Below are 25,299 nucleotides of genomic sequence, written 5' to 3' on the forward strand. Positions count from 1 at the left end.
GTATAATGACAGCATAAATATATTGTCTACCCATGTAATAAACTGATAGTTACACCACAGAAAGTATAGGCTACTAGAATAATTTGATTTAAATTACTGCTTCTATTGAGTTCGAAATCTGAGTCTTCTATTTCTAATTGGTTTAATATTTTACTAACTTTGTTGCTAAGTTTTTGTTTTACCGAAGGTGTAAAAACAAAAGAACGATTCTTAGTGGTATTTTCGAGAACGGTTCGAACGTTGTGTTCCCTTTCCGTGGGGTAGTAGGTGGGTTCTTTATCTTCTTCATCGTCGGATCTGTCAGCCGATCCGAATTGGTCGTCGGGCCCCTCCATGGGTGTTGAGTATTTGTATTCTTCTTTGCTCGTTGCGGGACTGGTATTGCGTGCGGTCGGTCCAGGTATTTCTGTAAGATATGAAGTAAGTAAAAAAAATATATTTATTTTGTGAAAGCATTCATACGCTTTTTAATATACAAAAATACAAAAACAGTACCTACGAATAAAGGCTAAAATTAATAACGGCTTACGCTCGGTGAAAGTAATTTGATTTTTTTACTACGATTGAAATACAGTGAAAACAGACATTTGATTTATAATATGTTTAATCAATGATAATAACTATCAAATTATTATTTTTTAAACCCCTTACGCTTTAAGCCAATTAAATCCATATTATGCCTAAAATGCCTTACATAATTTTGATAAAGAGCTGAATAGGTACTCTTCAAACTGCTGGATCGATTTCTATGAAATATAGCTAAGACACACCGCAAGGAAACTAGCTTTCACGTGAAAAAATCGCGTCAAAATCGACCCATCCATTGTGAGCTACAATGCTACAGACATACAGACATTGGCGTCAAACATATAAAACCCCTCTTTTTGCGTCGGGGGTTAAAAATACAAAACAATACAATACAAATACTCTTTATTGCACACCTCATTACAGAAAACAAAACAAATAATACAGGAAGAAGAGGTAAAATATACCTTCGCTAAAACATTTCCTTTCGCTGTTGCCCAAAACGCTCTACAATATGAAAGCCCTACCTCACCCACTTAATTGGTTACCATATTGTTGCGCAAATAACTTCGAATTTGAACTAGTTTTTAATTGGCTGAATACGGTGGGCAGTAATCATGTAAACGGCTGGGTAATTCAGATATGTATGAGCTGTTAGGGTTACTCAATAGCTCACATTAGATTAAGGCTTAGCCGCTAAAGGGCCATATACCATACATAATTATAACATATCTTGTCTATTAACGTAGGTAAGGTTTTGGACGTTTAATTCTTAAATAAGACACTGAAGGACAGAAATTATATAAGCACAAGCAGGTATTGTATTGATTGAAGATCAGATTACAACATAATATAAATAGGTATCTTTCTTGTGCAGTTGACATAAATATGTGATAATAAGTATAGTAGTTCATCTTGTTTACCATACAGTCTGATGACGCTGTCGACTTCCCCCAAAGAGTTCTTGGCCACGCAGCGGTAGCCGCCGACGTCGGCCGCGGTCAGCCCCCTCACCGTCAGCGCCATGCGGCTCTCGAATGAGCTCAACGCCGTGTTCACCACTTCATACTTATTGGATGATATCACCATTTCATCTGTAGCAGAGAAAGCCGTTAAAACAGAGATACAAATTCAACTATGTTCTTAAAAAACTTAATCGGTGTAATTGACACTGTAGGTATCAGGTCCAATTTAAGGAAGCGACTTGATCCTTGAATATAAATAAGCAGTTAATTTATTATCATATCTAACTGCTAACAAAACATGTTCATGGTAGGTTTGAACTATAAGGAATAACTTTATTCCTTGCTATATTTAGCTTTCGTTGTTTCGCTGCTAGTCCGACCACAAAACCGAAACCAGTTAACGATTCATTTCAGAAATGTCTCAGCAGGGTCGTTTACCTCTCTCTCTCTCTCTCTCTCTCTCTCTCTCTCTCTAATCTCTGTGGGAAAACTTATTTTCCAAACAACAGTAAAGTGGCGACGTTTTCCTCCAGCCTTTAGTCGCCCAAACAATCCTTCCACAGTGTGTCGCCGACGCCGAGCCGCCTAAGCCCCAAGTGTTTGGTGCCCGCAAATGATAAAGCGACCAGTTCTCTCACCAAAAACTTAATGCATCTAGCGGAATACTCGTACATCGAAAATATTTCACGTTTCATAAAACATAAATCCCCAAACAACGTTAACGCCAAAGAAATTTCCGACGCAATATTTGTATCTCTTTTAGAAAGCATAAATTTCTTGTCCAGAAACTTTACAAGGAAACGATAACACAAGTCACGCTTTTTAGAATCTCCATTTCGATCGCAACTTGAGTTTGTTTACTCTCCAGCGTGCTTTGACTTTCGTGCTCGATGACCTTCAAGCAAAATTGCCTACCTAACTCGGGTCTCGCCCCCACCCGTTTCATTATAACAAGAAATTTCATCTCAATTAATGTCTAAAATAACACTGTAATACTCTTAATTACGCTCGAGTGAGGCCTGCTTAATTAACACTTACATGTCAGCGGCCCTAACATAGATTGATGACAAATGAAAATGACGATCCCGCGGTGTTCGCTCTTTCGGGTTGGTTTTCGGAATGGCCGGGAAAGCGCTAGTCACTTCGCGAGTTCGCTACGAACAAAGGTTTGATCGACGGGCCATAATACACGGGCTCGTATCACAGCCAGACAAGTTGGGACCCTAATGCACTTTAATAATTAACGCTTGTTGCTTGACTGAGCACTGGACTACAGTTGCTTAATGCTTCCTATTTTTTGTTTTCCTTGGGTAGGCTAATGTGGTCATAGGAACGGCATTTGTTTAATGTGTACTATATATTATATAGGTATGTACCTAACAAGTGAACAACGAGCTTTGCACAAAATTTGTTTATGCAAGAAGTACAACAGGTATCTTTTGCTACCTTATGGTAAATTGTTCTACATGGGAAAATACGGTTCTCCAATATTTTTTGCCTTTGAAAGTATCTATAATGTAAGTTTGGTCATAAAGAGCTTACGTGATGGCTAGAAGACACGTAAAGAATGAAATTACTCCAACAGGCATAATCATTATGGGTGGTTATATATCTATGTGATAAAATAACCGTCACTCGATTGCGCGACAGACATTGTCATTACCACACTGTTATGTGGACAACAAAATAAGGACAGAAAAATAATGTGTCTATAAGTAGTATGACTATTTAACTCAGCATAGGACTTTAAATATATATGTAAGTATGTATATTAAAAATACACTCATTTCATTAGACACGATTACAAGACACACACAGCTAACTGGGGCAGAATCACAGATGAGTGCGGAATATAATGTGCAACTCAAAAATGTTCAGAAGCTCAAAACCCGTTCCCATTGTAAATTAACCCGTAAATTTCAGGCGACAACTGCCGTGCCGAGGGAAGTTTGTGAAACCGCCGGCGGCTCTGCACAGCGAACTAAATATGGAGTATTTTTTATTTAAATATTCACTAAAATAGCACGCTTGTAACGGAAAAAAGTTATGTGAGGAAGTGACATTCCTTTCAAATATTCATACAAACATAGAAGTAATTGCAGGTTATAGTGTATGACTTGCCATTTCTATCTTCTCACACGCAGCTCATTATGTATGCAGACGATATCTGCGCCGTGGTGAGTGGGGACTGTGAGGATGAGCTCCGTATCAATGTCGAAACGGTAATAGTGAAGCTCTTGCACTGGTTTACCGCGAACGGTATGCAGCTCAACCTCGAAAAAACGAACATTCTGGAATTCTCATTGGCTACGAATAAGACTACAAACTTAATCCCTGTAGTAATACAAAACACTAAAATTGAGGCCGTGAGCTCCGCAAGATTCGTAGGCTTCACTCTAGACGGTAGACTGCAGTGGCAGGAGCATATTGATTCCCTCTGTGCTAGGCTAAACTCTGCCTATTATGCCGTAACCAGACTCAAAAGCTCACTGTCCCAAAATAATCTGCTAGCAGCCTACTACGCTTATTTTCACTCCCATCTTTCCTATGGAATTGATCTTTGGGGTTTAGCTGCAGACCGTGATCGCCCCTTTATAATTCAAAAAAAAGTCGTCCGGTCTATGTGCCGAGTACCGCCCGACGAACCGGCAAGAGAGCTTTTTATTAAATTACGTATCCTAACGGTTCCCTCTCTCTTTATATTCGAGGTAGGAAAACTAATCCGGCTTTACTACCTCCACACGTGAGTCGTCAAGACGAACGCAGGCACTTATAATTCCTAGGCACAGACTTGCGAAAACAGGTAACTTTTCCCAAATTATAGGCCCACGCATCTACAACAGGTTACCGTCTGATATAAAGGATATTGCCTCAGATCTCATTTTTATAAAAAAACTCAAGTGTTTCCTGATCCAAAAGGCATTTTATTCGGTCAAGGAATTCATGGAAGGCTAATTAATGTTAAATGGAAGCAAGTATTATTATTCCTGACGTATTGGAACGGGGTATAGGTATAGCTACTCTATTGACAATTTAATTATGTTCATTTTTCTAGAATTTACAATGATACCTAATTTTAATTGTATATTATATTTCCGACATACCCATTGTATATAATAATGTAGGTAAATAACGCGGCTGTGACAATGTATGATCAATACAAATAAAGAATATGAATATGAATATGAATATTTAGCAACTAAAACAAAACTTCTTCTGTAAACTTTAATTATGTAGGTAAATCCTTTCTACGTTCATTATTTAAGGTAGTGATTTCGTTGAATTTACTATAAAAGCATAGATGGACTATTCGGGCTAAGCAAAGAGCATATACAAGAAAATAGCCGGGCGTGTGGCTTTGCCTTCAGAATTCGCAATAAAAGTAGTTAGCACTCAGATATTTCTACTGCCGAAGGTTCTTGGAATATTTCACTTTTTACTTTTTTTTTTCAATTTGCACACTCTTGGCTTCGCTAACAAATGCAGCGCTCTGAGATATTGTCATTCTTCTTGAATACGTAATGTCGTGATTTGGCGCTAGTACGTTACGCGGCCAGATTCTCCCGACATACGCTGTTATGAAAGGATGGCAGCGGGAACGTGTTATTTTATTACGTAACTTACCTACTTTGGTTTATTTTACGCGCGAATAAGTGTTAATGGATTTTTCACTGAGGACATTGCGGTGACTTTTATTATGATTCCTAAGGTATGTTTGCATGTGGCGAGATATATTTTTCAGTGTTATTGAAACACGATTCCTGGCAACGAGTCGAGTTACGAGGCGCTGATTTCGTGACCGGTTCGAGTATTGAAATCTTCTTTTATGAAAGAAATCAGTAAGAAACCATATAAACCACAGGTAACCATTTTATTGAAGTCATCTTCAAATTTAAGCCCGATTATTGTCGGTGTCGGTATTCGCGGTCCTTAGCCAAGTCGGCACAACATATCCTCGTTTTCCATAAGTTCACTTGCATGAATTTGGTTTTCCTGTGCATTTTTTCGCCGATGTTCCCAATAAAGAAAATGTCGTATCGCTGACTCATAATATCTACATCTATTGGTTCTTTTTTTACGTAGGTTGTTTTTGGAACAAAAATAACCAAAAGCAACTCAACTCGAAGTTTTTGTACGATAACGAAAAAAATATTTCCTATTTCCTATTACTATAATACTAAACATAACACATTAAACAGAGGATTACTTAATTCCGTTTAAATTTGATTTAAACGAAAATAATTTCATATTCATTTTATTTTACTGAGTACAAAATTAATATGTGAATAAAAGCAATATAATTTAGGTACAGTTCTAGGTAGTTTTTGTTATTTAATTTGATTTCCTTTAATGCAAATCACCTAATATATTTTTTGCTTAATATCGAGGATTTGATGCTTCGCTTGCCTACAATTCTTTTTTTAGCCTACAAGAAGAGTCACCGATTTCATGCAATAGGAGCCAGAAAAATCCTCTCACCTCATACGTGGCAATATGAATAAAATATGGTCTCATCAGTTAAACAAAGGAACATTGCACGCCTGAATACTCTGGTATTCATAAAAGGTGTATAAATATCATTTAGATCTTTCCAACTAAAAATGTTTGGAAGGCTTTATTTTTTTGTTTGTGTAATAAAAGTGAGAGTGATTTGTTTCTGCCATGTACTGGGTTAGGTTTTAAATATTAAAACATATACCTACATCTAAAAAAATCAAATAATACCTATACTAAAAAACTAAATCTCATAAAAAAACAAGTTTATCTCTTAGTTTATTTAGGCTATACGTCAGTCCGATTCAATGCAAAAGGATTTATAAAGCTGAATTCAATTATTAAACATCAAGTAGATACCTCTTCTAAAAATCAATATCTGAGAGACCGAGCTTTGCTCAGAAAACATATAAAAACTAAAAACTGCGCGTTTTCCCAGAGATAAAACCTAGCTACATCGATTTTTCGGCCCCGTAAACCCCCATACCTATAGCAAATTTCATCAAAATCGTTAGAGCCGTTCCCGAGATCCCCGAAATATATATACATATAAATATATAAATAAATAAATATGCAAGAATTGCTCGTTTAAATAAATAAAGTGTTATTTATTTAAGTATAAACACATTATATTATATTTCATTAAAGATATTAGATACTATAAGGTGAACAGTTTGGAATAAAAGCAGCGGGCTTCGAACTTCTGTAATGTTACTGATTTGTTATTGATATATACGTATAGAGCTCGCAGCGTAAGTATAGTACCTACGTGCGGAAAGAGAAGAGTCACTGTATTGGTTTTCTTACATTCCACGACTCTTTTATTTCCGCAAAGACTCTATCACTCGAACTATGTGCTGTAAGAGTGAGACCATATTAAATCGACGTCTAGATCTGCAGCCATTAATTAGGTAAAGTAAGTGCCCCAACGTAACGCCATACTAGCTGTATAGGAAAGCAGATACTTACCTATGTTAGGAAACTGACTGTACTAAAAATAGCGCTGGCGGTACACCGAGAAATTCAGTAAAATGCTGCAAATGATGTTAAAGGTATGAAAATCGGTACGATTGATCTTTAGAACATTTTGAAACAATTTGACCCGACGCACCAACAAATAAAAAAAAATGAGAGGAGTTATGACGTCATCATTTTTTTGTATGGAATTAAAAATAATAATTGCAAAATTGGAAAACAAAAAAACTAAATGTAAATATTTTCAAGATTGCTTTATTAAGATTAGATATGAGGTATATTTTACAAAAATATATTAAACGGTATTGTATCTGGAAAGCCCAAACTTGGTGGGTTTTGAAAATTATTTTTATTATAAATAAAAAAAAAAGACTAAAATGTAGTGATGAGATATATTTCTGGAATCGGCTCAGAAAGCTCTTTCGTTTAATACCACACACTTTAGGTTACTAAACAATTTTTTTTTATTCCATACAAAAAAAGATGACGTCATAACTCCTCTCGTTTTTTTTATTTGTGCTTCGGGTAAAATTGTTTCAAATGTCCTAAAGATCAATCGCACCGATTTTCAGACCTTTAACACCATTTGCAAAATAAATAGATACGACGAACGTCAAACGACGCGAATAGCGAAGGCGGGGTGAATAGGTAGGGGTAAAAACCGAGAGTTACATTACCTGGTAATTTCTTAAAATACACCAGGGTCAATGTGGCTAATTCCGTCCTAGGGACTATTCTGTCTACTAGCGTTTCTCTCGAACAAAGAACAAGATTGATAATTTCATCGACACAGCAGCGATTGCTTATACTTAGTTTCAGCCATCAAAAACAGATGATTTATTTTTCTTACGATTGATAATCAAAGAAATATACGCTTGTGGACGGAATAAGTCCCTATGACGGAATTAGCCACATTGACCTTACACAAATTGTACCAATCATGTAAAATCTACTATTATTTTCAACCGCATAAAACAATTTTTGTGTATTTTTTAAGAAAAGATCAGGTATAGTATGTCAAAGGACTGTCTTATTTTAAACATAGACAGAGAGAATCATACTATCTTTGTCTTACACTAGTAGGTACTATCACCCAAAAGAAAAGGATGAGTATAGTTTTTTTGTTTTTATTTACTGATAAATTGGTTTGACCAACTATAAATGTTACTTTTGATTCCTGTTCACATCGCTTCGTCATCTCTAATTCATCCCGACTGACGGTATCTCATGGGCTTCTACGACAATATAACTACATGTATGTAGTTAGTAAAAAAACACTTCTTGTCAATAGACTTTATACACATTGATTTAGTTCTCACAAAAGTTAAATATTTATTGCCAATTGGGTTTGGAAATTTCATAGCATTATCGTTTTTCACAGATACTGTGCCGTTACGCCAAAATGGTCTAGGAGACCATCCCTATCGTTTTTATTAACAATTGGGTTTTTTAAACATAATCTTGATCATATTAGATAGTAAGCAATTTATTACAATGAATTGGGCAAAGATATAAATGAAAATAAGACTGATTTTTCTTATTATTTTTTATTTAAAAAATCTAGCTCTGCAGAGTATCACAATAAGGTTATTGTTTACTACTCTCATCAACTAATATAATGATACCTATTAGCTGTTGAAAATAGTAACATACAATGACATTCACCTTTCATTTTATTTTAACTGAAAAAATATCTGTATAGATTTTCACTGTTCAATATTTATCGATACGATTGATTTAGATACATATAGAGATAGAACATACAAACGGTAAGTTCAGAAGTCAAATCAGTAAGTTCATTGACTTACGGAAACGGAAACTTGGAGGAATCAAAAGCTTGACTTAGTTACGGAATGTTTGCTAGCGCTGAAACTTGTCGGTTACATTTGGACCGCCTCGTTACGTTCAACTTGGACTGCAGTAGTGCTGCGCTACATTTTTGATGTGCCTTCTTGTTTTAAACATATTATATATTAGGCTGATTTAAGTTTCCTAGGGATTAAAAGCTTACGAATTATAAGTAATATTATTTGCATGTAAAAGTAAATCAGAAATTAGAGTTAATTGTTGCTAGAAAGTTTTATATGCATAAGTCGTTACATAGTTTCAAAGTCCGTTTCAATACTACCCGAGCATTCAATATTAGGCACGCACTGTAAGTTATTAAAATGCATTTGACAAAGTTATGGAATTTTCTTGATAAAATGAGTATAAAATAAATCCGCTAGATAATTTACAAAAGCATTGTCTCTGAAGAGCGTCATAAACGCCACGTTCTCTCAGTCGGAACTAACTCGCATTGTCTTAGTCACCACAATAGGTCAATTTTCTTAAGAATTTACCCCGACGCACTCGTAAATTAAAACTTAATATCTCATTACTTGCAAGCACGTTTACGCCCAGGCAAAAAGTAATATTTTATTGTTATTCAGTCTCGAAATGAGAAAAATATACGCAGTTTTATGAAGACCATAAATTATTAAAGAGGTTTAACATTTTTTCGTAAAATATGGCTAAATTATTTCGTTCCTTATTTTTCTATTTTGAGCTGCGTTCAAACGTTTTTTTAAGCTAAATAATTGATTGTTAATAAATAAACTTATAGTAAAAATAATCTTTGTAATTGGTTAATTAAAGATATTTATTTATTAGCATTACATAAAGGCAATGTTCATACTTATGATTTACCCTTCTTTTTCAAGTAAATCGTTAAGCAGTTTCTGTCCTAAGTGGATCCTGTCTTTAAACTCTGCTTCACAGTTTCAATGTCCACTTGTTAATGCATCTCCTTTTATACCGCTGATCATTACAGCCAACTAATTAATTACTCCAATATGGTTAACGCGACCATTAACTATACGATAATGGCATTTGCTCTGCTGATTGGTTTACGTTCTGAAATAAGGTAGGTAGTATTTTCACCAAGCGCAAATTGAAGCTTCAACAGTATCTGGGACACATGCACATAGTGGTCGAATATTAATTTCGGATCTCTGTTGCAATTTCAAACATGAGATTTTATCAATGGGGCAATGTCCTGCACATATAATTTGTACCTATTTATTAAACAATAATATTAATTAGACGGCATTTGTTTAGTTTGACTGAGAAATACATACTTAAGTAGTTTAATTTAATATTTTTTTGTTGTGTTTTTTTGTTTAGTTTGTAGTTAGTTAGTTTTTTGGTATAAGTGTATGGACCAAGGTCTAAAATAAATGTTTCTGTTTTTTAAGGAATGATATTTACTATTATTACAAGCTTTAAAACTTGTCCTGTTAGTACGTAAGTTGGTTGGTTTGTTAGTTAGTTAGTGCTAATCTTGGAAGCTAAAATAGGTAAAAACATTTAACGTAATTAAACTCAACATTATGTTAAATGCAGGTTTATTAAAATTAACTACACACACATAATTTATTATTCCATTTTAATACAATGATTACTTGTAAACAGTTATTAATGATTTTAAAGTAAAATATGTATATTATGCATTTATTAATGGAATTGTAAAAAGTATAAAATTCCAATAAGATGCTTACAAGCAGTGATACAAATTCTTAAGAGTCTATCGTCATAATGTTGTTTTAATTTCGGCCTTGCTATAAGGAGTGAATTGCGTGTTCCATGTTTATTAACTCTGTCTCCAAGGAGTACATTGGAACTTGACTAGACGAAGCATCCTCGTCTAGGTAATATCTCTTGATTGAGTTCAATCAAGCTAGAACCTTACATTTACCAGGCGACGTAAGTTAAGAAAGTGAATTATTTGTTCAGTCGCCATCAGATATATCGGAGCGGCTAAAGCCCTCACAAATACCTGAACACGCCGTTATTGTCAGGGCGTTAGAGTGCGTGTTCAGATATCGTGACCACCTTGGCCGCTCCAATATATCTGTTATTGTTATTGTTGAGGCTCAGAAGTAGAAATAGAAGTACTTTACTTACTATTTTAGTTCATTTCATTATGCCTTAGGCCTCATTATAAAAGGAAGAGGGGGTAAAAGTTAAGTAGTTTACTTGAATTTTCTCTGCTGATAAAGTCACGAGCAGTGATTAGTTGGCAGAATTTGTTTTTTGTACTTACTTGAATCTCTGACCCAATAGTTAATGGACTTGGGCGAGGACTCGACGTAGCACTCGAGCGTGACGTCAGTGCCCAGCGGAGCACCCACTAGCTGGTTCGGCACTTGGATCACCGGGTGAACTGCATCATAAAAATACTTCTATATTTACAGTATTTAAACTTACAATAAAAAATCCCTGATTGATTTTACATCATTGGCCACATTCACGAGCACGATACGCGTCAGTAATTAAGCCTTTTAATTCAGACGAATGAATTGTATAATTGTTGATTGACTTTTGACGACGCGGTGGCCTAATTTGGGTTGACCCTAGTTGTCAAAGTTTAAAATATTTATTTCTTTATTAGGTTTTTATATGAGTATAATTTGATAACATCCTTTACTAATTTATTTTTAACTAGCGACCCGCCCCGGCCTCGCACGGGTTAACAAATTATACATGAACCTTCCTCTTGTATCACTCTATCTATTTAAAAAAAACCGCATCAAAATCCGTTGCAATAAGGGAAAATGTCCACGCCAACGCTGTGACACAAACTGTTCCTGTCTGAAAATAATTAAAAGCTACTACTGGCTGACGTTGAATAACGTCATTAATAACAACCCTACTAAATTTGTCAAAATAAGCAACAGTTACAATACAACGGATGTAGGGTTTAGATTGAGACTGAAAAATCTCACTGATAGCGATATACCTAAATATGTAGATCGAATCTCAAAATGTACACAAACCATGGATTAATATTTATTTATATATTTTTATAAATCTATTAATAATAAACAAATAAATGTAGATATCTAGTGATTTAAAAGAGAAGAATCCCTGTTACTCATAACAACGATCATTTCACTAGTTACAAAGTATCCCTAAGAATATTGGGAATATTAGGATACATTATATCCGAACAGATGAGCCAACGCACACAACAAAAGTAACAGCTTCATTTCGGCGCAAACATCTATTCACTTATGACATATTTGGCAAACAAGAGGGGTAAGGGTAAAACATACAGTGCACTTTGATCAGTATCCTCTTGCTCACGGTGGGGGGAACGCCGTTGCTCGCTATGCAGAGGTAGGCGCCCATGTCCGACCGAGAGACTTTACTCAGGGTCAATACCTCTTCTTTGTACATGTTCACTGCGGAATAAAGGCCGAGATTAGGCTAAAATAAGATTAAATATGTACAATTAATATGATGAAATACCACGAATAGAGAGATGTGTTTAAGCCGCAAATTTGTGGAGGCATCTACCTACAAATAACTATTACAACCCCAGTAACATCAGTCTTTAAAATATAACAAGAAAAGTGTTATACATTTTTTTTATAAATAGGTTATGATGACTTAAATAAATTAATAGGTTATGTCTTTGATTTGGAACTGTTATAGATACGATCTGTCAGTATCAAAAGTGTCGTTTCTAGCTGTAGACACTGACGGATCAATAACAAATCCAGAAAAAGTTCGCAACCTATTATTACAATAAGAATACGCCTCTAGGTGATTTTGCACTATTTGATAAGTACAAGATAGGTACTTACCTTTAGTTTTCCCTCCATACTGATCCCTAAGCACGATGTCCGCGCCGTCCTCGCGGCGCCACACCACCATGGGGGCCGGAATGCCGCGCGCGCGACATGAAACGCGCACGGTTCCGCCCTCTGGAACCATGACGTCGCTCGACGTCTCTTCGGAAATAAAGTCTGGAGGGATCACCACGTCCAGATAGCCCATCTGTTCCAATTAGTACAAATGTTTCAGTTGATTCTAAATTGTGTTTTAATTAAGAATTTAAACACCATTGAAAACAAAACAGGAATTATGGATTCATATTGAATAACAAATAATTTTCTTACGCCCGCATGCGCCATTACCGTGAGAAGCACTTAAACGAGACTCAACTAGCCGCAGCATAAAGGATTGTCAAATGTGAATGTGCGGTTTGGAAGTTACCACTAGCTGCTGCTCAAAGAAATAAGTTCATTTCGACAACGATTTATTCATATTATAATTTACTCAGTCAAAAGTTGTCGTTATTTTTAGTGCGTAAAAAAGTAGGTAGGTAGCTGGAAGGATAACTATATCCGAGATAAACGCTGGAGTAAATAGAGAGAATTACTATTTAAGTATCTATTTTTCCAGTTTACGTTAAACCATTAAGTAATTAAATGACATACAGCTTCAAGCGGTTTCTTTGATAAGACAAATTGAATTGAATTCATAGACCAGCATGGCGTAATTTTTATCCCATTTCGTCAACTGGCGTCATGCTGCGTGGACGTCCCGTCCCGTCGAAGCCTGGCAGCTGCAGCAAGTGCACAGAACCATATGGGAGTATAAACCTTTCGGTCACATCAACACGTACGTCCTTTTTCATTAACGCGCTTGCACTGTCGCCAACAATTTATGCCGTTATCAGGCCTGGGTATAAATTACAGTGCGGCGCAATAATTTAGGGGCACCATGCACGAATCATTGCTCGCTGCGTTCCCGCTGACCCGCACTTTAATTCAGTTTATCTTCGGAATGTTTATTGTAATCACTATTTAATTTGAACTAGATATATAAATACTAGACTATCAATCTATTTCAGTGCAAATCGTTGAGACCATGGATACGATAAAATGAGGATAAACTGTAGGGCACGTGTCCTTAAGAACAAGATTCGGCTTATTTTTTGCGCTACAATCTAACGACAGGTGACAAAAGTACACAAACACGATAAAATGGCGCTAACTTATATCTATCTAATACCTTTAAACGAGCAATTCTTGTATATTTATATATATATATGTATATTGGGGATCTCGGAAACGGCTCTAACGATTTCGATGAAATTTGCTATAGGTATGGAGGTTTTCGGCGGCGAAAAATCGATTTAGCTAGGTCTTATCTCCGAGAAAACGCGCATTTTTGAGTTCTTATAATTATGTTTTCCGAGCAAAACTCGGTTTCCCAGATATTCATACTTATTACAGGCGTAATTATTTTGCTTCAGAGTAAGATTATAAGTTTGTAGGTATAGGTACAGAAAGGGAACGCATAATTTCAGTTTTGCTAATATGACGCCTGCAACGACGCCATTGTTATCCATATGCATGACTTGCGTTTAGCTTTATTACGTTCAGTGGGAAATAAACAATGTCTTATTATCACGTATACGAGGAAAATGTTACAGAGATTGGTAATTATTATTTCTTTCGCTCATTCGTTCCTATGACAAAAGTAATAAGATTCTTGGGCGATGTAAATGTTTGAAGCTACTTAAGTACTATTTTATTTGGTACATGCGACAAATAATACCTACGTAATCGAGTATTCTATAGGTACAGTTATATGCAACAATATGTTACTCTTCGAAGGTCGCAAAAAATATGTGACTTGTGGCTTTAGAAATAAGATTGTGTCAGATAGTTTTCCGGCCTGTGTATGTATTAATATATTTTTGCAGGTGACTGTACGAATGAATACTTTTAATTTGAATAATCAAAGTTACACAAGCGTTTGTCTTTATGACATGACATTTCATGAGTAATGAGCACAAGGTTTCGGCCGGTTTTATCTAAAGTACAGTCAAAGAATTTAATTTTCGACCCATTTCGTACCTTGTCATAGTGATAATCAATATGAAAATCGCTACAGACATACTATGTCATTGTGACAGAATACAAAATGGACAGAAAATTACATTATTTGACTGTACCTAACGTATCGAATTGATAGCCATAGTATCTGACCTCTCCCGGATATTAGCGAAATCTGTATTACAGCGTTTCTTACCTGACTTTATCTGTATTACAGCTTTTCTTACCTGACTTTATCTGTATTACAGCTTTTCTTACCTGACATTATCTGTATTACAGCTTTTCTTACCTGACTTTATCTGTATTACAGCTTTTCTTACCTGGCTTTGCATTGGATCGGTGTTAATTTGGCACATATACTGGCCCCGGTCTTCTTCTTGGACGTTCCTGATGTGAAGATTCCAAACCGTTTGTCCGTTGTGCGACACTCCCACTCTATGATTGTTAGTTATGACGTGCACGTGTATTGCTTGAATTGCCTTCGTGTCTGCCTTCACCCATCCTACCTATAAATAAGCATTTTCTAGTAAAAATATCACTATATTTTTTTTAATTAAATTATTATTCCGGTTCTATGATAGAGGTAGCTATTAGAAAGGATTAAATTACTAGACTAATTAAAGATATTATTTACAGGTAAATTATACCTGGAAAGCATATTGTTTTACTAAATGAGATTTGAAACTCTATCTCTATAATATTTAAGACTTCTAGAGACTGTGCGGAAAGAGAAGAGTCGTGGAATGTATTGGACCCCATACATTCCGCGACTCATCTTTTTCCGCACAGACTATAGACATTGCCAAAGCGTTTGATGTTGTCAATTTAAATCATAAGGTATATAAACTTACTCTGTAACCTCCGAGGTTCTGCACTAGACACCTAAATGTTGCATTCCGTCCAATGGCTACAGTCAAATTTGTTATTGGCTCTACAAATTCCGGTTGAAAAGCTTGCCCTGTAAAATGGAAAAGCCTTAAATTTAAATTATCTGATGTAGTAGAAAATATTGTAGCGAAATCTTTAGCACTAAAGATTGCTGTAGATATTTCATATACCTACTAGGTAGTTGAATAAAAAACTCATAAGGTCAAGGTCAATGCAATGTGGCTAATTCCGTCATAGGGGCTATTCCGTCCACGAGCGTATATTTCTTTGATTTTCAATCGTAGGGAAAAAAACAACCTGCTTTTGTTTGCTCAATCTAAAAGCAATCGCTGCTTTGTCGATGAAATTATCAATTTTGTTCGTTGTTCGAGAAAAACGCTAGTAGACGGAATAGGCCCTATGACGGAATTAGCCACATTGACCTTATGTGTGAATAGGTAGGTACTTACCTGCAAGCTTAGAATCTAAACCAAGCATGAAGACAGCCAGTAGGTACAACGACCACCAAGACTGCATATTTCCTACTGCGGTTAAGGCTGCGTTCTGAAGCTGGAACAATAAGAAGATACTTTGGGATTCATTTAGGAATACATAGATGGAGATATGGTAACTGAACAGGTGAAAAGAGAGAAGCAAGAGTTAATTGTGATGGAGTTATGAATTAACTTAAATTGTTAGATTGAAGCTTCAATTTTAATTCCGGAATATTTTTTACAAGGATTACAAAAACTTTTTTACTAATTTAGAGTATTTAATCAAATTAGATCCAAAAAGGATTTTAGGGATTTCAGTGCGTATAATCCGAGTTTGCGCAATCCCAGGAGGTGTGCGTAATTTTTTTTGTGAATTGAAATCATACAAAAAGTACGCCTGAACCGGGCTCAAAGCTCACAATGTAGAAAAATACACCGTCAGTATATTTGCAAGCACGGCAATTAGGAGCCGTGTGTGATGTCACGACACGTGGAAAGCTATTCGGGTCCCTTCCGCACGGCAATTTTGCGATTCGATCAGTCAATAATGACTCCCCACATATCTATATGACAGCCATCTTTGTTGTACCACGTATCGCCATTACACTGGAGTGCCGACCGAAAATGTATAAAATGAGTGCGGATGCGATCGCGCACCGGTAACTACTTTTCCGCACAAGTGTGATAATGCCTGAGAAAAATTCTAGGCGTAGTATGTAGGTAGCATGAAAACGGTGACCGCCATATTGAAACCAGGGATGTTGCGGATGCCGATTTTTTGACATCCGCGGATGCGGATGCGGATTTTTAAAGGCTCACATCCGCGGATGCGAATGTCAAGATAGGTACATAAAAAACTTTAAATATTACATTTTAGTAATTTTTATTTCAAAAAGCCAGCCAAGTGCGAGTCGAACTCGCGTTCCAAGGGTTCCGTACATTAAGTCCCATTCACGCTTGACTGCTCATTTCTAATAGGTTTTTTTGGCGAATGACTAAATTACCTAGCAGTCTAGTACTTACGCCAATGCTAAGACGTTCTAGTACCGACCTGTTCCACATCCGCATCCGCATTAAACTCCGCATTGATTTTATGCGGATGCGGATGCAGATGCGGATGTTGAAAATAATGCGGAAGTTCCGCGGTTGCGGATGCGGATGCGGATATTCGCAACATCCCTGATTGAAACTTCGTATCGTAAGTACGAGCTTATGGGTAGCGATTTTAAATAGCTGGTAAGGGCTGGTACGCCCAGGGATAAAATATAACCTTTTACCAGTATTTCCATTTGCATTTTTAATAACGATTAATTTATCAGTCGCATGATTGTAGGTCTATAATTAAACCAAGAAAAAAAATCAGCACGCTTCATGTCTCCATTTTTGTTACCATATCTCAAAACAAAATGCGTTTGATGATCTTCTACGAGTATATTATTATATAACAAGCTTTTTCATTACTGATACAAGCTTTTATTGTTAAATACTACAATACTAAATTATAAATGAGATTTTAACGAATCAATATTCTTAGGTAGGTACGCAAAAATCTTAAAACTGTCCAAGAATACAAATATAAATATATCGAGGTTGATTACGGAACTCTATTAAAGGCTTACTCAATACTCACATTGTAAAATAACAGATGGAACACGGAGCCTCCGAATATAATCAGGGTATTAAACACGATAAAAATTTACTGCATGACAGCGGTATCAAGGCATAATCCGGGGTTCGACTGGGAATGTTCCAATAATTTTTAAAATCACTGGGAATTCGGGGTTATACTTGTACGGACCCGTGATTTATATGGGTGCAGAGTTTTGAATTCGTATTATTTCGGTGGATTAGGCTACACCTGCGGAGTCCCTTGAGATTATTACCCGTATTGAGATCTTGAAGCGTAAGTAAATACATTCCATTGCCATGCAATTTAAGATCTCTTTTGTTACTTACTAATAAATATAGTCTACAGAAAAGTGCTGCGCTTAATTGTTTCAACCCTTTGAAAAATGTCGTCAGCTGTCGTGCCCGAGGCGCCAAGACGCATAGAAAATTTTTGAAAACATTAAAAATGTTCAAGCTTTAACAAGTTATTAACAAAATAACTGATGTAAGTAATCGCTTTCATTGCTGACTGTATCTCCCCTGTCCCTATAGCATCTGTCAAACCTACTCCAGAAATTTCTAATGAGCTCAAACTTGATTGAACTTGCTGCGTGGTGACGGCGACGCAGACTGCAGGCTGCAGAGGGCCTACCGCGAACCACGTTCGACGTGTTACCTCCCTGTCACACTACAAGTGCGACAGAGAGGCAACACGTCGAACGTGGTTCGCGGTAGGCGCTCAGCTCTCCGCGACCGATGACTTGGTGCGGGCGATGGCGGCGGCAGGGGAGGCGAGGGACTACCCTCGTTTTCGTGCTCCAGATGATGCTCCTCGGTAGGTAGTGAAACACGTCGAGCAATTTTCGACTTAAAATATGTTTTAATATATTTAATATGGTTGTGTCTCAGAGAAGTTTAGTTATTAAATAAATAAAGTTATTTAAACAGGACATTATTTCCGCACTGCACCCTTACTTATTTTATATTCTGATATTTCTAAAAAATGTAGATATTATGTCTTATTGATCCTCGATATGTATAAACTGCATAAATATGCAATAGTGCATTTGTGGATTACATTTTATTTTTGAAATATAGATGATCCCTTGAGGGTAAAAGCCTGTTCCATCGTATGCTATATTTACTTAATCCACCGACATGGCTTAAACAGGCAATGTATTTAGGTATTCCATTTAAAACACAAAAGGTAGGCACATCAGAATAGTAAGTTACTACTATATTTTCCACTACATTGATGTACATTGTCTTAGAGCGGGTCTCACAGCTCCGAGAACAACTTGGACGTGGAAACTAAGTTTACAAACGCCGTCGGAAATTTCATACCGACCGGTAAACTTGTTGTAACTACGTACCTTGCTTCTGTATAGGGATTTCAAATAAAGTTAACTATCTGTAACTCTTTTGTTGTGTTTTATTAAGAGTTTTCTACCAATAATATTTTACATTTAACCACTTACCTAACAATATAGGTACCTACAAATTATTTAACCATTATTTTAAAAAAAAACAAGAAACAACGGTTGCGCTCCGGGAGTGCCGATAGAAGTGAAAACTCACCTCACTATGTTACCGACGCCTGGTAACACGATACATACGTTTAGCGGAGGTATTCTATTTATTTATTATATACTATTATCATTCTCAAATAAGATCACACTTTTTCATTGACATGTTTATTTACATACTGCCATGACAACGTCAAATTATTTGAACGTAGGTAAAGATTCTTGAAAAGGAGTCCGCAACATAAATGTCAAATAACATTGAGTTTTTCTTTATTGATTTAAATGCCATTTAAATTATGATTGGCCACCTTACGGGGCTTACGGTCATGTGATTGCCTTACGCCCCTTACGGTCACGTGATCGCCTTACGCTGTCTTGAGTTTATCATTTTTTCCCCAACTCAAAAAGTGCCCAGCGCCGCTAAAGAAGTTTTCACTTCAAAAACAATAATATTTAATTTGTCTTATAAGCTTTACTTCTATATATAAGTATTTATTGTATCTAAAACAACATACTTAAACAATGTTTTTATTCACAGCGCAAAATGTATTATTATTTTCAATCAATAAAACCAAATAAATTATCAGAAATGTCATGTTTTTATCACTATTCACCCGGCATTCCTGTTCACAACTTTGAGAACAAATAAGTACCTACTATCCTTCTTATTTATATACCTACTGACGGGGTAGCCGGCGTTCGAATCCGGCCTTCGTCACTATCAGAGTGTATAGTCACTCTTTCTTTAGTATATTATGACATCTATTTCATAACCTGCATGCTCAATCATATTTTATGATTTATCTTGTATTTTCTCTATTTAAGTGAAATGTTAAATTTCTTTTTGAGAAAATAAATTTCTTTAACCATATTTCAGCTTATAGTTCTTATTCACCCCGGTTGACTGTAGAAAGTGGTGAGCATCAGGATGGTTGTACCATGTTGTATGTACATACAATTACGATATTATTGTAATCAAAAGTATGGTGCCTGAAAATTTATTAAAAGGACGTAAGTCACTTTGTGCATTTTGTCCTTCTCGACATTTAATAACTAGTGCACTGCCTTATGGGAATATAGTTCAGATCCGGAAACCGCTTCCAACTTTTAGTATGTTGTTGGGCATGGTATTGGGTCTCCAAAACTGCCGGGAGACAGCGGCGCCGGCCATCTACTTCAGCGGAATGACGTCATAAAAATGACTCCCGCCTCGTTGCGAATATTGCATATTGCACCCAAACTATGCATTGCACATACACGTGTGGGGTATTAAATGAAAGCCAATTAAATATACTACATTCAATTTGCACAGTGTGTACCGAAATAAACGACAGTTTAAGAGAAATTTACAAAGAAATAAAAATGATGTAACAAAATATTCGATTATTTGGGTTTTACAACCAAACCAAAAGTCGGACGTTAAAACAATGTACTACAACATTAAAGATGGCGTCTCGAGCCATATACTGATAAAAAAAAAAAAACAAAATTTGTCTAAAAATATGGAAATTATGCAACAAAATGTAGGTATTTGCCAGTACAAATGCATTAAAGTTAAAAAAATCGAAATTGCTCATTTTCAGGATAATCCGCAATTAGCAATATGACCTGGATTCTAAAACCGCCGGGAGACCATCTCTATTGTCTCTGGGTAACGAATAATGACGTCATACAGATAATCACGACCGAAATTCGCAAAATGTAAATTATAACTATACCATGAGTCATACATACACGTGTGCTACATCAAACGAAAGGTTATTAAATATGTTATGATTCGTTCATACATTATTTATTAAAATATTGTATAGTTTAAGAGCCACAAACAAAGAAAAAACACTTTTTATGAAAAAAGTTCATATATATATATTTTATAGCTCAACTAAAAACGTTATAACAATGTTGCGTATATCATTAGAAAACACAGTTATTCAGGTTTAGGTTACCGCTTAAATTTTTGATTTCCATCAACAACTAAGAAATAATAATAACTAAAGCGTACCAACAATTCTACCTACAACGGGCTCATATTATGCAACTACAGTCCTAAGTATCGGGCAAGCAATGAAAGTACATAACGTAAAATAAATTAGAATGTAATTTTTTGACCAAAACATATAAAAAAAAGCGGCGGTAGAAATTAAATGTAGTATATTTAATTAGCTTTCATTTAATACCCCACACGTGTATGTGCAATGCATAGTTTGGGTGCAATATGCAATATTCGCAACGAGGCGGGAGTCATTTTTATGACGTCATTCCGCTGAAGTAGATGGCCGGCGCCACTGTCTCCCGGCAGTTTTGGAGACCCAATACCATGCCCAACAACATACTAAAAGTTGGAAGCGGTTTCCGGATCTGAACTATCTCTTCGACCGTTTCCCATAAGGCATAGTACTAAACATGCATTGACTGTAAGCTCTTTAGCTCGTGTAGCTTTTTCATATCGCACGAAGGTACGGACCCCTAGGCCGGTTTTTAAAAATTATGGACATTACTTAGCCCACGTGACGATTTTTTTTGTAATGTATGTATACGAGTATCATGTCACCATTTCTGGTGCTCAATAAAACCTTCTGATCAAATCATTATAGTTCATTTTTAGGGTTCCGTAGCCAAATGGCAAAAAACGGAACCCTTATGGATTCGTCATGTCTGTCTGTCTGTCTGTCTGTCCGTCTGTCCGTCTGTCCGTCTGTCTGTCCGTCTGTCCGTCTGTATGTCCGTCCGTATGTCACAGCCACTTTTTTCCGAAACTATACGAGTAAGAACTATACTGTTGAAACTTGGTAAGTACATAGATGTATTCTGTGAACCGCATTAAGATTTTCACACAAAAATAGAAAAAAAAACAATACATTTTGGGGGTTCCCCATACTTAGAACTGAAACTAAAAAATGTTTTTTCATCAAACCCATACGTGTGGGATATCTATGGATAGGTCTTCAAAAATGATATTGAGGTTTGTCAGTTTATAGTCTAATGGCTGATAGCTGCCACCGCTATATTTTAATATTTTAATGAGCATAGTCAGCTATTCGCTGATTGTGTGTAGTGCATTGCCCTTAAATTTAGGTAATTATTGCAATTATTTTTGTACTTTCAGCCTTAAAGTCTATTTAAGAAGTACCTAATTATTGTAAATAACAAGACTTGAAAAACATATACCTACAATTTGGTTATCCGTGCTTAATTACCATACAATACGTGTCAAAAGTTTTATCATGGTTACCCTATTATATTTATTTCATATAGGTATAATTTTAAACGTTAACAGTGCTTAAGTGTTTGGATAAGTAAAAACCAAGCGGCCCGCATGAATGGAAATGATTAGGTTAATAACAATCTGTTTATCCATTTCATTAAGGCCAGAACTTTTTAAACACTCTGCAAATAAAAGAAAAATGTAGCCGGATATTTATCAAATGACCTTAATTTGATCGTTAATCAACAAGGCGTTGTCGGCCTCAGTAGAGAACAGGGGGTACACTGCAGGCTACAATATACAGGAAGGTCTGTAATTCCAAGAATTGTGAAGAAAGGAGATTGTGAAGCTTCGAAATAAATTATAAGTGAGTTACATGAACCCACGACCACTGGATCACTAGTACAGTGTTCTTCCATCTGAGCTACCAAGACCGTACCCAATTCAGCGAATATTTCCACCATATGGGTGATTCTTAAATTGTGTCCAAAAAAAATTTTTTTTTCACACAAGTTTTAATTTTTGACATATTGTTACATATATCAAAAGAACATACAAAAAGCAAAATTTTGATGCATATGGTCAAGCTTAATACCCTCAGGATTGGTAAATAAAATTAGTACATAAACACGGTTGTGACAAAGTGTCCCTCAGTCGTGACATTTCGGCATTTTGGTGGCCAACCCCACTATTTTGATTAATGTAATTATTTGAACATAGCCTAAGTGAATACCATGACTACGACAAACCTAATGACAGCTTATACGTTGAAATCCGTCAAACTATATAGGCTATAGAGCGTGACAAAGAAGTGGATACACATCATACATACATACATGCGAAAACATTTTTACCGGCTTTGGGAGTCAGGCAATAATAGCAAATGATCTATAGCTAATGAAAATCCATTTCTAAAGAGTACATATGCCTCTAAATTAATCAAACGAATTAATAATTTCACGACCACGTGTCTATATGTCACAAACATGGACTCAAAAGTCCGTGGCGGTGACAGATTTTTGAGGCCACCGTCGTGACAATTTGGAACATGTTCGGTATTATTTAAAAATTACCTTTGGATTTGCAAATGTTAAATAATTAGCTTAATCTTCAATGTATGACGTATCTTATGTTACAAACTATAACGTAAAACCGGTACTTATTTTTAAATTTCAAACACGGCGGTGACGCGTTAAGGTTGACCATTTTAACAAATTAACACAAATAAACAATTTTCGACAAAACTTCTGCCATCAGCCATTTCCAATTCTGACAACAACACAGTGTTGTCGTTCTTAAAAAACTTTAAAAAGGCTGCCAGTAGTAAAGATAATTTTCTACCGAGTACCGCATGTTTATATTACCACGCGCGGCGGTGACGCGAAAACTGATGACAAAATGTATGTTGTTTAAAATTATATAAAATCGTTATAAATCCATACAATTTTAAACAGTGTTGTAGAACAAGGATTAATGTTTTATATTTTTATATTACTACGCGCGGCGGTGACGCGAAAACTAATCACAAAATGTATGTTGTTTAAAATTATATACAATCGTTATAAATCTATGAGCCCTAGGGAGGAATTGTGAATTTTACAAAACTTCCGTGATACACTGACATATTAAATATCATCACCCTAATTCACAATCGTACTAAATACGGCGAAAATTTTGTTGTAATTAGTACCATAGTGCGCAAACAAAAGGTCTATATTACGACCAAATTTTCCGCGTAATTAATATTACGATTGTGAACTAGGGTGACGATGTATTAAACCGGGTCACTCACGTATAAACAGTCGATGATTGCTCGACATGTTTCGTACTCGTGTTGTTAATTTGCGATAATTTTAGCCCAGCGGAACTATTTTTACATATTACATTTTAATAGTAATATTCGAACATTATAGATATTTATATTATTTATTTATTACTTAAATATTTGTTAAAGTTACTTATATTATAGCTTGATATTTTTTTGAGTTAGGTATGTAAGGCATGCCGTTTGTTTGTTATTTATATTTCAGGATTATAGGCATTTCGAAAACTGTATGTCGAGCATCATTCCGGAAAATTTTCGTGTCATAATTTTAAGAAGCAACAATAAAAATAAAGAGTGACCGCCTAGTTATCACAGTTTCCTCTTATCTAAACACATTTACTTAACTTGGCCCTCGTATTGTTTTTTTGGCATTGGCAGCTCTCCTGCAGTGTAAGCGTACTTTAAACGAAACGCGTTTAATTTAACGGCGAACGTGTTAAACTCCAGTTAACTAAGTTAAAGTTTCCGGAACTGATATTTGTACGTCTATTAGTTCTGCGGCCACTCACGGCTTTGAGAAGAATGGAATGACGCTAATTACTAAAGAATTTGCCGCTTCGGTTTGAGAAAAAAAAGGAAAATAACTACTACTAACTGCGCATCGTAAGTCACTTATTAAGCTTATAATATGTAGGTACCTATTTATATAACACTAAGCTTTATAATATATTTCAGTTTTTGTTAAACTCTATAGTTTTTCATAAAAATATATTAAGATAAAGATAAAGACAATTGTATTTACATGGAACTGGTAAGTAAGTAAGTATTAGGAGGGAATTTCCTAAAAATATGAAAATGAAAATAATTTAAAATGGGACATGTTAACGATACCTACATAAAACAAAAATATACCTATTACAAAATAAAATAGATATAGTAGCTATAAACTAGTTATAAGTTTATAACAAAAACCAAATATAATATGTACCTATTCTTTTTTTTATGATTACAACACAATATAAAAAAAATACAAAAGAATATAACGCAAAAAAAAAACTTACCTCATTCCTTTTTCAAACTATCCATGCCAGTTAATATTTAAACCCCACAGCAAAGTTTGCGCGTGATAAGTTGGGTCCCGCAGGAGCGTGGCACGGCGGCGCGCGACCCGAGCACGCCACACACTGCCGGCGATTGTTCAT

At 35.7% G+C, this 25,299-nt stretch overlaps 1 protein-coding gene across 1 annotated transcript; it reads right to left on the reverse strand.

The window, feature by feature from the left end:
- LOC134663287 (lachesin-like) lies at nucleotides 1-25,299 on the reverse strand. Its single transcript, XM_063519701.1, has 9 exons — nucleotides 25,159-25,299; nucleotides 15,970-16,069; nucleotides 15,484-15,590; nucleotides 14,953-15,138; nucleotides 12,590-12,782; nucleotides 12,056-12,184; nucleotides 11,044-11,163; nucleotides 1,449-1,619; nucleotides 1-406 (listed from the first exon to the last, which is right to left on the reverse strand). The coding sequence occupies exons 2-9, from the start codon at nucleotides 16,034-16,036 to the stop codon at nucleotides 27-29; spliced, it is 1,353 nt and encodes a 450-aa protein (XP_063375771.1). The 5' UTR covers nucleotides 16,037-16,069; nucleotides 25,159-25,299; the 3' UTR covers nucleotides 1-26.

Source organism: Cydia amplana, chromosome 4 (genome assembly GCF_948474715.1).
Source record: "Cydia amplana chromosome 4, ilCydAmpl1.1, whole genome shotgun sequence".
NCBI classification, from domain to species: domain Eukaryota; kingdom Metazoa; phylum Arthropoda; class Insecta; order Lepidoptera; family Tortricidae; genus Cydia; species Cydia amplana.

Bases quoted from the DNA above. Each gene is read 5' to 3' on its own strand.
- LOC134663287 (XM_063519701.1), bottom strand. From the start codon at position 16,036: ATGCAGTCTTGGTGGTCGTTGTACCTACTGGCTGTCTTCATGCTTGGT. The intron at 15,591-15,969 runs GTAAGTACCTAC...TCCATTTTACAG, and splicing joins TTTAGATTCTAAGCTTGCAG to GGCAAGCTTTTCAACCGGAA. The intron at 15,139-15,483 runs GTAAGTTTATAT...GCTTATTTATAG, and splicing joins AGAACCTCGGAGGTTACAGA to GTAGGATGGGTGAAGGCAGA.